At 40.8% G+C, this 15,338-nt stretch overlaps 1 protein-coding gene across 1 annotated transcript; it reads right to left on the bottom strand.

Annotated features, from left to right (window-relative positions):
* Nucleotides 1-5,391: 5,391 nt before the first annotated feature.
* LOC119296357 (kinesin-like protein KIN-14F) lies at nt 5,392-12,534 on the bottom strand. The gene is made up of 19 exons (XM_037574752.1): nt 12,214-12,534; nt 11,937-12,103; nt 11,730-11,858; nt 11,309-11,551; nt 11,134-11,205; nt 10,956-11,024; nt 10,754-10,849; nt 10,486-10,596; nt 10,329-10,410; nt 9,735-9,830; nt 9,447-9,617; nt 9,267-9,373; nt 8,981-9,159; nt 8,705-8,866; nt 8,349-8,602; nt 8,097-8,260; nt 7,825-8,013; nt 7,210-7,658; nt 5,392-5,794 (listed from the first exon to the last, which is right to left on the bottom strand). The coding sequence occupies exons 1-19, from the start codon at nt 12,332-12,334 to the stop codon at nt 5,659-5,661; spliced, it is 2,997 nt and encodes a 998-aa protein (XP_037430649.1). The 5' UTR covers nt 12,335-12,534; the 3' UTR covers nt 5,392-5,658.
* Nucleotides 12,535-15,338: the final 2,804 nt, after the last annotated feature.

The following is a 15,338-nucleotide window of genomic DNA, read 5'->3' as shown; positions in this document are numbered from 1 at the left end:
CCACATGTCAAAATCGTTGACCGGTCGAGCGATAACATCCTTGCAGAAGATGGCTTGTCCGAGATGTAAGCACCCAAGTCAGCATCTTCTCGGCCCACATGTCAGTTGTATTGACCGGTCAAAATCGACACCGACTTATTACTGACAGGGACGTTGGTGATAAAACCTATGGCGGACTCACATGGAAGCTGCCATGCCAGCATCTGCTGGGCCCATTTATCACAATCTTTGACTCGTCAAAGGTACGAATCAATTACTTGTGACAGATTATCGTCACCAAAAACAATTTTAGGTGATAGATTGACCTGTTGTAGGTGACAGTCTGGGTCGTCACCGGAAATGGTCACTAGTGAAAAATTTGGGTTCATCACCTAAGACGCGACCTTGCGTGAAGGGGGAAGTGGTACTCAAGATTTTATTTTCGGTGACGATGCTTTAGTGATGGGGGGTGACGGCCGAAAAATGTAACAAGGTTATATTTAGTGATGAAAAACAGTTTTACGTGATGCAAGTGAAACATCGTAGAATAGTGCGTGTTTTGTAGTGTATCTTCTCTGCAACACACATACTTCTCAATGAAGTTTATCTCAAACTTCTCGTTATAATATAGCATTCTTCCTGATACGCAGGGACTATATATTTCTCTCTGTGTGCACTAGCAAACAAATCAGTCTCTTACTGTTTCGGACAATAATTTCCAAAACCCAAGGTGGCAAGGGATTGCACCAACATGTTCAATCTTTCATGCGCGAACAATTTCCACCAAGTAAACGTGCCTGGTTTGGTCCAACAAAACTCTATATAAATGATGTTGCTCTACTTTATATGTTTCATGTTGTGTTCTTTCCAAAAAGACCAAATAACGTTTGGTTCTTTGTTATGCTACAATGGTGTTATCTCTATACGATGGTGTGTCGGGTGTCCACCAATGGCATGAAGGCAACACAACTATATTGGGCACCGATCTGGAGGTACCCTCAAACACGGGCAAAAAGTGATGAAGCATAGACAACACCGTATGCACCCCCCCCCCCTACATCTTATATGTGATGACACAATGACACATGACCTAGGACACCTAGGAAGAATGACATGGGTAACCAACTGTAGGCCAATTTTGCATTGTGCGCGCCTGGTTAGACCTAATTGTTGAAATATGAGCAAATTACTACGAGATTTAATTCAAAAAACAATAGAAAAATCATGACAGTTATAACAAAGATTAAACTAATCATGCGGATTAGTACAGTAAATGAACATGTCGTATCTAGGCCACAAACTAGGAATAGGAATTCTAGCATGATCTCAAACAAAGAGGACAGGATCACATACGGTGCGACGGGAGCAAAACCATTGTCGTTGATGTTCTTGGCCATGTCGTTAATGAAGAGGTTGCCGAGATCGGGAAGAAGTCATCGTTGACGAAGTTGTCACTGCCAGCAAGCACGCAAGTGCGCTTCCCATAAACCTGATCGCCCCTCTCCCGTATAGGATCACGAGAGGCAGGGTTCCGGAGGCCTATTGTCCCTTCTCGCGGTGCACATCGGGAGGAGGGATGGAGAATACTAGCGTGGTGGCGCAATGTTCTGGAATGGTGTGAAACCATATGTTGTGGCGGAGGCTAGAGTAGACGTCTACCTGTCTATATAATGCGGGTCACTTATTAATTTTCCCGAGTAGGAAAAATATAGACAACATGCATAACTTTGTTCTCGGCTCGGCTCATTCCCGAAAACCAACGCGGCATGTCGTGACGAGGCGAGGCGAGGCGTGGCGTGGCGTGGCGAGCAAGGAGGAGGAGCACGTGTGTATGTCTCCTCTTCTCATCCTTATAAAGTGGTGCAACTCTCACTCACCTAGCAGTATGGGGATAAACATTAGTCCCACTCATACCACACACAACCATGCACGAATGGGCCATGAGAATTTTAAATTTTAGTTGGGCTTTGAGCCAAAGGCCTACTAGCAAAAATTCAACGCTAATGCAGGCTACAAAACATGCCATATACTATGGGAGCACCTATTTGACGCATTCTGCGTAAAAAGTCATCCCTTCACACAGGATTCACGCGACTGGGCCGGCCCATTGGGATTGACCTCGCGCGAGCTAAAATTCGTAAAAAGAAAACTGCGCTCAAGCTGGAATTCAAACTACAGACCTCTCGCTTGTGCAGGCATCTTGCTAGCAACCACACTGTCTGAGCCTTTCTCGAAAACATCCGGCTCGAAGTGAAATCAACTAAAAACACCGCCGTAAATTGAGCATTACTTACAAACTGTAAACTCTTTTTTGAAATTACGAATACTTTTTGACAAATGCGAACCAAATTTACAATTTCCGAGCATCTTTTGAAACTACAAATAAATTTTAAATTCACGAACATTTTTTGAATTTGTAAAGCAAATGTTGAAAAATTATATGTCTTTTTAAAATCCGAACAAATATCCATAACACGAACCTTTTATATATTTTCTGAAGTTTTTGGTAAAATGCGAATAACTTTCGGAAGTCCAGAACATACCTTGAAAAATCCTGAAGATTTATTGTGTACGTGAATAAAAAATTGAAAAATGGAAACATTTTTGTAAAACGCGAATAAAACTTTAAATTCCAGAACATTTTTGGAAAGCACAAACATTTTTAAATTTGTGAACATATTTTGAAAACAGATACAACTTTTGAAATGAAGAATAAAATTTTGGACCTGAGAACAATTTTAAAATCCTGAAGCTTTTTTGTATATGTGAACAAAAAAATTAAAATGGAAACATTTCTCGATAACTTTAAACATTTGTTGTAAAACACGAAACAAAAGCAATTCCAGAACATTTTTTGAAAATGCAAACGTTTTATAAATTTGAAAATGGGTAAATGCAGAACAAAATTTTGAATGCGATACAATTTGAAAATACCAAAGATTTTTTATATACACGATTTTTTTAAATGGAAATATTTTTCTAAAATTTCAAAAAAAACATTTCTATAACACGAACAATTTTTAAAACTCCGAACAGTTTTTAAAATACTGAAAGAAGATTTTGAAACAATTTTGGAACTGTACAATTGAAATAAACAAAAAAGAAGGAAACAGAAAAAATAAAAATAAGGAAGAAAATAGAAAAAGAAACAGAAACAAAGGAAAAGAAGCCAGTTCAGGTACCTTCTAGAAGGATCCTAGAACTGAGAAAACCGCCTAGGAATCTTCTAGATGGTTCCCAAAACCGAAACTGCCAGCTATACATGCATGTGTAGATGGGCTGGCCCAATCAATCGCAACCCTGTGTGCTTGGTTGACACTTTGAGGCAGAGAGCGTCAAATAGGATTTCCCATATACTATTATTAATGAAGTAACGGAAAATTACTGGACAATGATTTATTAGCCACAAAGCCCGTAAATGAACAATGGAGATGGATTTAGCCATCTTTCGTTATCCTTTATGGCTTTTTAGCCATGAGATGTTGTCTCCAAAAAGTAGACGCAATATGCCACGTCATTTTTGTACAATTTATCCGTTGGTTGTTTATTTGGATTGTGGGCAATGTTGTGTGTCGTTGTTTTTGTGGTTTTGATGGATGGCCGAGTGCGAGATTCATTAGAAGTGTAGACATGGTTGAAGTGTTCACGCTTTCATGCGCGAAGAACCGCCACCAAGTACACATGCCTGGTTTGGTCGAAAAAATTCCATATAACTGATGTTGCTCTACTTTTCATGGTTCATGTTGTGTTCTGTTCCAAAAGGACCCAATCGCGTCTCGTTCTTAGTTACAGTACAATGGCGTTGTCCTCTTTACGATGGTGTGTCGGACGCCCACCAATGGAAGGAGGGCAACACCGACTTGGAGGTACCCTCAAACGTGGGCACAAACATCATGATGAAGCATAGACAACACTGTACATGCACCCCCACCCCCCCTCCCCCACGCTCAATCTGTTATGTGATGACACGGTAACACACGACCTAGAACACCTAGGATGAATGACATGAGTAACCAAAGTGTAGGCCTTGGTAGTGAAAATATTATGGCCGACATCAAACCCACACCCAAAGCGTTTAGAGCTCCTTATTTCTAGGGAGCTTAAAGTTGAAGCTATTTTGAAGCCAGGTAGTTTCTTTTAGGTGCTCAACAATTTATTAGGTTATTGAAGTAATGGGAAAGGAACGACCAAGATAAATTCTTGCCATGAAAGGCTTGAAAGGACGGTGGAGATGGATTATCATCTTTAACTGATCTTCCTGTCTTTTTTTGTTTTGGGGAGATCATGTTCTATTTGTCGTCCAAGGTGTCTCTTGCATATTCTTTGTCATGGGAATTTTGCGGCAACGCTCATGAATTGGGATGGTGAAGACAAGACACGTTTAGATGATTCATGTAAGTAAGGGTGTGCAAAACCAAACCGAAAACCAAAAACTCAACCAAAAAAACCAAACCAAACCGAAATTTCACGTTCTCCAGGCTTCAGTTTCAGCTGAAATCTGAAAACCATTTTCATTTCAGTTTTTTTGGTTATAAACCAAAAACCATTTGGTTCAACCGAATTAACCGAAATTGAGGTTTTTTGGGTTCAAAAGTGTAATGGGCTACTATAGTACAGTACTATCTAGCCCATTTAGTGCTTCAAAATTACGTGATTAGCCTGACTGCTTATCCAACTTCCCTTCTTTATCCTTCTATAATTGTTTTTTCCTCATTATGATATATATCATGTATTTACGCATGAAAAAGTTATGTATAAAACCGTATAAACCGAACCAAACGTAAATGGTCATTACCGAAACCGAACCGAATGTAAATAGTTAATACCGAAACCGAACTGTATCTATGTATAAAACCGAAGTATAAAAACCGTATGAACCATAAACCGTATAAACTGAACTGAATCAAACCGAAAAAACCGAATGCACATCCTGACATGTAAGGGATTTCACACAGTGGAGGTTTTACCTAGGTTTGAGCCCCTCTGTTCTAGGGTAACACCATACTCCTGTTGGATGTTTCTCTGTTGTATGATGTGGTTACAATGTGTGATCTTGTCAATCTGCTTGGAGCTATTGAGCTGAGAAGAACTTGCTAAAACTTGTCTAGAATTTATCCTAGCTTCTTATATAGGGGTGACGAAGCAGCATGATATGATGAGAAATATTAGCACAGAGAGAATGCTAACATAAACCAGCAAAGCATATCCATGTGGTATTCAGATGCACTGCAGTAAGTTGCTTAAAAATTGGGTGGGGGAGAGGGGGCTCCATGGACATCATTTATTCATTCAAAAGAATCCCAGCCAAAGGGTAGAGTGTCATTTAAGAAATTTGACAACAAGAATCAAAGCGCATTGAAGAGTGCTATTATGAAAAGATAAAAGCGTTCAAAGAAACAAAAAAGGAGCAGCTTTTTTATCAACAAATTTCCTTTCTTTTCCTTATATTATATATTATGAACATGACAAGAATTGCCAAAAACTCAACAATGCCTGATAGGCCAATAAAAAAAAGGTTAATGGCCTCACACACCAGCTGCCGAGATCACAACTCATCACACTGACACAATCAATTGGACTTATTGTCACTCACTCCTGTACTTGAGGGAAATCTCGCAACCCTCATGACAAACACTGAAAGAAAGCCAAGAAAAAAATACACAATCATTTTAGGAATCTCTACTTCGTACCAGAGTGTCTACCGTTTGATGAGAGCCTTCTGCTATCGCTACCACTTAAAGGTTGCCTTCCAGATCTGTTTTGTCCATTTGAGGCTTTTCTTGACGCCGATGGTATTTGGGAATGACTTGGTGTTCTGATATAAAGAAAATGAAAGAAAAAATATTAGCCTCTAGGTAGAAAATTTGGGAAGAATCGACGATAACCCCCCCTGTGCTGCACTGGTTTGATCATAACCCCCCCTCCCCCCTTGCTGCACTGTTTGGGCCCTCTCACAAAAGGGGCTTATGATAGAAGTGCACCAACTCGGGGGGGTTATCATCAAATCTCCCGAAAAATTGATAAGCCCTATGTGGTCTGCTATTCTGTCCCAGTATATCAATCCTTAATTTCACCATTTTCAAATACATCACAAAATTGAGCAAAATTTAAATAAAACAACATGTTCAGGTAATGATTTGCTAAAAGCGTGTCCAACTAAGTTTAGACAATTCATTCAGAAGATCCAACATTAAAATTCCTATTGCCTTCTAAGAGGTGAGAGGTTACTACTTGTTCCATTCAAGGGCAAGGAAGACTTTTGGTTACATTTACTACCATTAAAGGGCAAGGAAGACTTTTGGTTACATATTGAATGAAGTACATCTGGGTATAAATAACTATCCTTCTAATGTAGATCTCGACAGAAAAATTAAAAAGTATTTCAGATACAAATCATGCAAAAAAAAAGGAGTTCAAATATCTCCAAATAATTACTCCCTCCGACCCATAATAAGTGCCGTGGTTTTAGTTCCGATCCATAATAAGTGTCGTGGTTTTAGTTCAAATTTGAACTAAAACCACGGCACTTATTATGGATCGGAGGGAGTACAAAGTAATAGACAATTCTTTAGTTCGGAAGTAGATCTTTTTTTGTAGTACTAATCTTACAATAGTATAAGAACATGTTGTTTGTACGTCATCAATGTACATTTACAGTCATAATCATATCCTACCAAAAACATTTTGAAATGAAGTACATGAAAAATCTTAGCTTCCAGTGGTAATCATCATACAAAAATATTATTTTGGTATTTATATGAGTCAAGAAAATAGTTTCACATGATGGAAAGGAATAATTAGAGCACAAAAATCTTCCTTCTCTACTCAGTAAATCACTAAAATAAAAATGCCCGTCAAAACAGTTTACTCTTGATCCATGGATGGCTAACATTAAGCTGTCCTCTTACTTCTTAGGTGGTAAGTGCGCCATCCTAACAGAAATCTTTGATGAAACAATATGTACTTGCGGATATGCGGTCCATGCTAATGAAATTCCATAAGTCTAGAAGCTCTACAATCAAACTTGGCAAACAATATTCTCGAAATTCATTGTCATCCATGTTCATCAACGAAATTTTCCTCTTAAATGATGCACTAGCCAACCTGTATCGCCCAATCACTAATTTTACTAGGTGACTGATCATGTGTTTTGTTTCCCATTCTACTAATCAAATTAATACACAACTTTGTTTGCTGTAATGCTAACTACATTAACGCAAATTTGCTTACCTTGTATCTGAGGCCTCTCTTATTTTCGTTTGTGGTTTCTTTATCTTTGACCCACTTTGAATAACTGAACTGTTTATGCTTGAAACATTGAACTGCCAAAGTGCATCTGATTCTGAGGAATCACTCGTTGCAACGTCAATATCATCGGAATCATCGGTATTCGTTGAGCAAAACCGAGGTCTTTGCTGCTCATCTCTCAAACCTGAATTGTATCTTTGGTAAAAGAAGTCAGGAAGAGCCGTGCTGTCTCCTTCCCAATCACCAAGAGAGTGATTGTTGTTCACCACAACCTTATCTACCCAGTCCCCACAAACTGTTTCCCTTTCTTCTCCCATCTGAAAATTCACCCTTGAATTGCTGTCTGGCCATGAAGGAGAATCATTTGATGCTAATAAATCCTGAAGGTCAAAGCTTGGTTTCTTTTGTCTCAATTTAGGATTGGGTCTAACCTGTAGAAAAATCAAACCACACATGATTGTAGAAATACTGAATGCGTCAGCTGAAAGGACAGTGAAGTACAATCAGTGCACTAAGATTACATGCAGAACTTTTACTTCTATGTGGATCATTCAATTTATGTGCAAGATCTGATGCAGAAATTAACGGCATTATTACCTCTATGTTTCCGACATCTTCCATTGGTTGCCTGAAGTTAGCTTGGCCAGGCAGCAAATCACAACTGCCTTGTCGCCTATTTGAAAAAACAGGAGAAGGCATCTTCGTGTTTAATGCTTCAGAGTGGCGAGTAATGTTTTGCTCCGATCCTGAATCTTTCATTTGTAATGCTGTTTTGAGTCGAGAAATCTGAATAGTAATAGCGATTGTGAATGTCTTGAATAATAAAGGACAGTAAGAAAGGATCATATAGTATAGTAGCAGGAAAAAACCTGCTCCTTGAGCTCTTTAACTTCTCCGGATTCTTTATTAAGTCGAGCAGCACCAAGTTCAACTGTAGAAACACGCTCGGCAAACTTCAAGGTGCTTATGGTTTCTCCTACAGCATCACTTTCAGGGCTTATATGAACAAACATCAAGGTTTTGGCCTGACCTCCTGTTAATACATTGATGTAGGACAATGAAAAACAATGCAAATTGTACTCAATAGTCTGATGTACTAAGAATTTCAGGAGTCATCTTACCAAGAGAATCTTGGAGGAGTTGTGTTAATTTACTATTCCTGTAGGGTACGTGAGCATTCTTCTGGGCAAGTGAAGCAATTACATCTCCTAAGGCTGACAATGATTTGTTAATATGCTGTGCTTCTTTTAACCTTTCTCCGGTGACCTCTGACTTGTCAACCCGTTCGCTGCCTGCAAGATCAACTAAATGCATGCAGCCACGGATAATGTTCCCTGATGTCAAATCTTTTCCTTGGACATGAACAGTTAAACAACTGCAAGTTTACAAGAATATTTCATCATATTCCATAATTAATTAATTATGTTAAATATTACTTTGAAGTAATTCTGTTGCACAGAAAAGGTTGTGAAGTCACCTGTGGGAACGACTACTCCGATCGTTTAACGCAGTGGCACCCACAGTGCGATTCCTGTGTCCAATGTTCATCAGTTCCATTACATCCATCGTAGACGCCACACGGACAAGGCTTGCATCCGGAACATTAATTCCATTTTGAGAATTATTCCGAATCTCTAATGTATATATTTGTTAAAGAAAATTATTGGTATGACAGTATAAGGATTTTCGTGCAAGCAATGTGTTAAAAAGAAACTGACACAATTTGACAGAAATATGATTTCAGTAAGGATATCTTTTGTTGAGACCATCACTGATGAGGAGATCCCTGACTTGTTCATTGTAAATCTCGATCATTTGCACAGCAATATCATAGACAAAGGTTCCTTTTCTTTTTTCAGCAAGGTTAAACAGGTCCCCAAGTGCCCGATAGTTTACACCTTGGGTTTGCTCAGTCATATTCTTGGGTCCACTCTACATAAAACCAAAAGAGAAGATTTTAAGAATAAAGAAGGTCTCCGTGATAAATAGGTATTACATACAGAAATTGTTGGCATTGTGCTATTGTCCTCACTACTCACCATTGTGAATGTCTTGCCTGATCCAGTTTGGCCGTATGCAAAGATACAAACGTTGTACCCATCAAGAACAGAGCGAATAAGGGGCTGAGTATCTAAGAATACCTCATCTGCATGGCAGAATTTCCTGTGAATTTTCTTCCACATAAGATACTGAAAAAAATTAAGGACATGGTAAAATACCTTGAGTTGAAGATGGGCCGAAAACCTTGTTGAAGCTAAACGATTTCCGTCCATCCTTTCCAGATTTAGGAGTAATAATGGTAATATTTCCATCATCAATGCAGCCCACGGTGGATGAACTTACTTGTCCAGGTAAAAAGGGTCGTATCCTACAATACACCCTGATACTACCTAGAGACAAGACATACAAAAGAAATTTCATATTTTAGGCAATATTTTTTTAGTGTACCAAAATTTTCCTTAATTGGATCAGAAACTGGGTGTAAAAATTTATTAAAACAAGCATACCTTTAAGATCTTGCACTTGATTGTACAGTTTTCTATTTTCTTCAAGAACTTTGTGGTAACCGGAGGCAGCATGTGCAAGGCTAAACAGATGCCTTCCTGAAATTAATTTTGCAAATAGTGATGTGCTAAGTGAAATTATATCAAAGTAGTAGTGAACCACCGAAAGTACACTCATATACGGAAGAGGATTTGTAGCACCGGGGTGCTCCACTCCCCTATATGAACATTAAGTTAAAAAAATACAGGGAAATTTGAAGAAAAATAATCTGTGATTTTGGGATATCAAACTTGGGTGTCCAATCTACTTTCGTGTGAAATTTCGTGAAAAAATACCAGGAAACGTATCCGTGGAAAAAAAAGACAAAAAAAATTTATGTATAGAAAAAAAACTGTTTGGATGGATTTTAGTTCAGACTGTATTTCCTTCGCCACTGATGTCTATTGGTATTTTTTCACGAAACTTCACATGGGAGTAGATTGGGCACCCAGGTTTGATATCCCCAAAATCCAGATTTTTTTTGAGTTTTGTTGGTATTTTTTAAATTTAATATTCATATAAGGGTGTGGAGCACCCAGGAGCTCCTGTGTATTTACCTAATATGTTGAGGTCCTCAGAGTACTTCATTTGTATAAACTCCATACCCGCTCTTGTTGTTTGAAGATTAGCCTTAAGATCCTATAGACAAGAAACATGAACAGCACTGTAACCGCTGTCAAGAGTTATGTAAGGAAATCAATACTAAAATACTACCTCAAGATGCTTTGACTGCTGTTGGAGAATTGAATGTTGCTTCAGTGCCACCTTCCCTGATGCTTCTTTTTTTGTTTGTTTATGCTTGGAGTAAATCTCTGATGTATCCATCTACAGAGGACAATACAAAATTTAACGTTGGGTGAAAGCCAAAAAAATAGTATCATGGTAATCTTAACTATCACTGTTAGCAGCAGACGTACTTACTAGAGGAGTAAAATTAAAAACATTCTTGAAGCATAAAGAAGAGTAATAATCTATAGCTTGCCTTTCTCTCACTAAAATTAGGAGTGGCCTCGACGAGAACCTTAGATTTGGAGAAGCATTTGGTGCTGTCTGTGCCATTTTTCAGAGCAGCTTTCACCTGTTCCAATGGATTGATTTTGGTTAACACATTGCCAATTGCAAGCACAACGTGGAAGGATACCAAAAAGAAGAGACAAATACAGAGAAAATGACACTGGGCATACCAATTCATTTTGACTCTTCAAGCGATTCTCGAATTCATCGACGAGTTTACCCAGCATCGACTCTAAGAGCTGCATACAAACAACACAACGGATGAAAAGGGTATCCAATTGGCATATACGTATGTCCCATTGAATTAGTAAGCCATCAAATGAAAATTGGGGAAGCAGATTGACCAACCTGTGGAACTTCATCTGGCCTCTTGTCGGACAAAACCGCGCTGACCAGCATTTTCAGCGGACGTGACCTCGACTGTTTCAAGACAATAATGCATCAAGCCACTAAGCATTTAAGCAGATTCCATGTACGCATCAAATTAAGACGAAAAACAAACGTGGCAGTGCATGGAGCTAACCATGTCACCGCAATCAAGATGAGCATCGCCATTGAATCCAGCATCCTCATAGGGCGCTTCCCCCTCGTTCATTGGTTGGCACCTCCGGAAAGGCTCCGAGTTCTTCCTCACCAAGGACTTGCCGGAAGCCGAGGGTTTCAAGTTCCCCCCGTATTTCCACAGCCCGGTGCCCCCGCATTGCTTCCAGTCTCCGTACGACTTCAATGCCAGCACGCAGTTCACCACCCTGGCGTTCTTCCCTCCCTGCGCTCAGAAAGGCAAAAGAGGAAGAAAAAAAAGGCGCAATCAGGGTCACAGCACAGCTCCACGAGAGAGTGCGTCTAAAGCAAAGATGCCGTCATAAGCGCTTTGCTGGAGCTGCAAGCAAGGCCGCGTGGGGGCGACTACGCGGCACACGGACGGGGGCGGCCCGACAACGAACCTGCTCCAAATCGGAGGCCTCGAAGCACGGCAAGCCGATCTCCTGCGCCGCCACCAGGAAGTTGCGCACGTTCTCGAAGTACTGGAACGCCGACAGCGCCGCGCCGTCGACCGAGTCCGCCGTGACCACCTGCGCGTAGCGTCACTTGTTGTCAGCAGAGGCGAGCGGCGGGGGCGGATCAAACTGACGAACACAATGAGCGCTTGCCTTCTGGACCGCGCCTGGGTGGACCCTGTTGAGCGCGCTGCAGAGGATCTGGCCGTTGCGGAGGCCGAGGCGGAACTCCTCCTCCGACGGCTCCTCCGGCAGGTCCCGCCCGGCGACGGCCCCCACGGTGCGTCGCAGCCACCCCGCCGCCTCGTTCCGCCTGGCCGCTGCACCAAGCGAGGCGAATTCATTCAGCAACGCGCGAGCCAGCCGAAGCGGCACAGATAACTGAAAAAACAGGTGGCGACGCGAGAGCGGGCGGGAGGGGAGCGCTGACCGGCTTCCCCCGTCCTGCGCGAGGCGAGGTCGCGGTCGCTGAGGCGGCAGCCGTGCTCCCGCAGCACGTCCTCCACCACGGCGGCCGCGGAGAGCGAGAAGAGCGACGCCGCCTCCGCCATCCGAGGCGCCCGGTTTTCGGTTTGAAAATGGACGGTGGAATTAGGCGGTCGCCGAGCCCATCAACGCTCTCCCTCTCTCTCTCTTTCTCTGCGTGGTGGTTTTGTGGGGATGGTTATAATGGAGGGAGCCGGAGAGGTGGGAGCTTTGTGGGTAGCGGCGACGCTGCTTGCTTGCCTGCTTTCCTTTCGGCTCCTTCGGGTTTAACAAACACAAACAATTGTGGTTAGTGGAGTGGAATGGGGATTTATATATTTCTCCTCTCCCCTTTCGCCTCCTCCGCCTTTCCTTGTCTTCGCCGTTCTGGGGTTTTGTTCGAGTAAAGTGCACTCTGCTCTCCACAGCCATGTTGATTTGATTGCTCTGGCTCCGCAACTATTCACTGCTTTTATTTGTTTGACACCGCTAATCACTGCCATTCTTTTCAGGGACTGTTTGGTTCCAATAAATCACCTGACTTATAAGTCAGGTGACTTAAAACCAGTGACTTATAAGTCATGCCTGTTTGGTTGTCACCTGACTTATAAGTCACCTGATACATCTTTCCACACCAATCAAACATTATGCAGGTGGTGGGACCCATGCAAAAGAGGGTGACTTATAAGTTTTAAGTTGGGGTGGAGCAATTTATGACCTATAAGTTGGGGTGATTTATAAATCGGGTCTGTTTGGTAAAATAAGTCACTTTTTTCACTTTTCGACTTATAAGTTGGTGACTTATTTGGAACCAAACAAGCCCTCAATCTGCTCAGCTAAAAGACAACCACCAACAATCAGCAGTTATTATGATTCTTTTCCAATATGATCCTTGCAGGTAGGAGCGCCAACAGATGATTTGACTCTTGATGAAACATACGGTGGATACTTTTAAGGATGGGGATCAAGTACTAAACCAAATCACCAATCAATAATGTAGGACGTGGAGTTAATTTTAAAGAAAGCGTGTTGGGGCAGTCTAGGGCGTGTACAATGGAGTATTTTAAAGTAAAAAAAAAATCTGAAAATGAATAGAAATGTGCCTAGGATGTATAATACATTTCTGTAAGTTTTCATGTTGGAATGTGTTTTGATGCAAACTACACATTAATGTGATGTTTGGTTTGTGACTAAGATTGTCTTAACTTGCCACGCGTAACATTAGGCAAGTTCGATCAACTTATGAGTGTGTTTGGTTCAAGCCTTACCTTAGTCAAGATGCTTTTTGGCACACTAGGGCTTCGTATCACACGCTCAAAAAATATGGCAAGATTTCCTTACGTTGTGGTTGGATGTCTGTATTGGAGGCATTCGTATTGAATTGGTTTCAATACCAATTTAATAAAGAAATTGTAATGTACATGAATAAGAATTTGATTGTTTGGATAATGTATTTGATCGTTTTCGGACCGTTGTTCTGGTTCGAATGCCAAACACCCGAATTGAAAGTTTGGGATTACGAAACCCAATTCAGGACTTCAATACAAACATCCAAACGCGGCATTAGACTCACCAACTTGTCGCTCTCATTTTATTCAACCAAACTTAGGCAGGCTTGGCGAAAACAAGTATATGCGACCCAAACAACCCATAAAATACAAAATCATGTGTTTCTAGCACATGCACCATTTACGATAAAAGTGTATGATTTTTTTCGTCCAGCTCATACCAAAACGTATATCATGAAATTTTACGGATATCTTTTTTTTCTATTTTTTAGAAATTTTAAAATATAATTTTGAATTTCCAAAAAAAATGAGATGATAATTCCACAAAGGTTGATCCTACATGTTCCCGAAAAATATGCCACACGATTGCTTGCTTATATTGTGTCGGCATTTTCCGATGATACACGACATGACTTTGCCCATTTCAATACTCAAACTCAGTATATTTGACATACTAGTAAACCAAGTCACACGACTGATATGCTTTTAATTCAGAAGAAAAGGATTGATACTACTTCTCCCCACTCAAAATGCATGCGATTTTGCCAAATGGAATGGCAACTGTTCTTCCACCCATGATTTGTTTTTCTGTCATTTTTTCCTAGGCTAGGATCATTCCGTCCAACCGTACGTGCCCAGGACACGGGGACTATATATAGGAATGAAACATCCAAAGAGCAAAGTTTTTGGCAAGTTTCACGTACCATGGGCGAAATATGACCAATGCAGGAAATGAATGAGAGATGGAGTGTTACACTCAGCCGTACCTACCGTGGCCATCACTAACTAACTTTGCAGTGTACGACTAATCATTATTTTCGTTGTTGCGTGGGGGCAGCGTACGATTAATCTCGGGATCACCACCAACTCAGCATGTTTGACCTTGCCTTGCGTTACGATCCACCCAACCCGTAGGGCACTGATCTGGATAAGAAGGGACGCCACAAGATTTTTTTTCCAGCTACAGTAGTTCTTGATTCCTAAATATTTGACCTTGCCCTGCGTTATGATCCACCCAACCCGTAGGGCACTCAGAAAAGGGATTTCAGCTCGTCTTTTAGTTATTTGGCTTCTTTATTCCTTATTTTAACAAAACAAAAGAGTTACGGCTGAAGGGCATGCTATCATTAGTACTGTAATATACTCCATTCGTTCCTAAATATTTGTTTTTCTAGATATTTCAATAAGTGACTACTTGGCGTACCTTAGCTTTATAGACGGAAGAAAGATATGTACAAGAGTTTACATCATCACTAGGTAGTAATAAATCTATCTAGCAGATTTATAGCTTTATAGGCAGTAATATGGACACGGTGATCTCTTATCCTACTATTAGTGCTCTTGCCCAACAGCAAGTGCCACTGGTCATTGGCATTTGCATGGCCAAATGGCAATGATCAGTGGCACTTGCTGTTGGGCAAATGCCACTGAATAATGTCACTTGTTGTTGGGCAAATGTCACTGATCAGTGGCACTTGCTGTTGGGCAAGTCCACTGATCAGTGCCACTGATCAGTGGCATTTGCTTGCTTGCTTTGTTTGATATTAATACTTGTCATGTTGCCTGACAAGATTTTGAAGAC

Source organism: Triticum dicoccoides, chromosome 4B, assembly GCF_002162155.2.
Source record: "Triticum dicoccoides isolate Atlit2015 ecotype Zavitan chromosome 4B, WEW_v2.0, whole genome shotgun sequence".
In the NCBI taxonomy this organism is placed as follows: Eukaryota; Viridiplantae; Streptophyta; class Magnoliopsida; order Poales; family Poaceae; genus Triticum; species Triticum dicoccoides.
Note: the sequence above shows the minus strand (reverse complement) of the source record. Positions and strands in the feature narration are given on the sequence as shown.

Coding starts and splice junctions, on each gene's coding strand:
- LOC119296357 (XM_037574752.1), bottom strand. CDS start 12,334: ATGGCGGAGGCGGCGTCGCTCTTCTCGCTCTCCGCGGCCGCCGTGGTG. Junction 8,603..8,704: donor CGGAGTAGTCGTTCCCACAG/GTGACTTCACAA, acceptor GTAAACTTGCAG/TTGTTTAACTGTTCATGTCC. Junction 7,659..7,824: donor AAGATGTCGGAAACATAGAG/GTAATAATGCCG, acceptor ATTTTTCTACAG/GTTAGACCCAATCCTAAATT.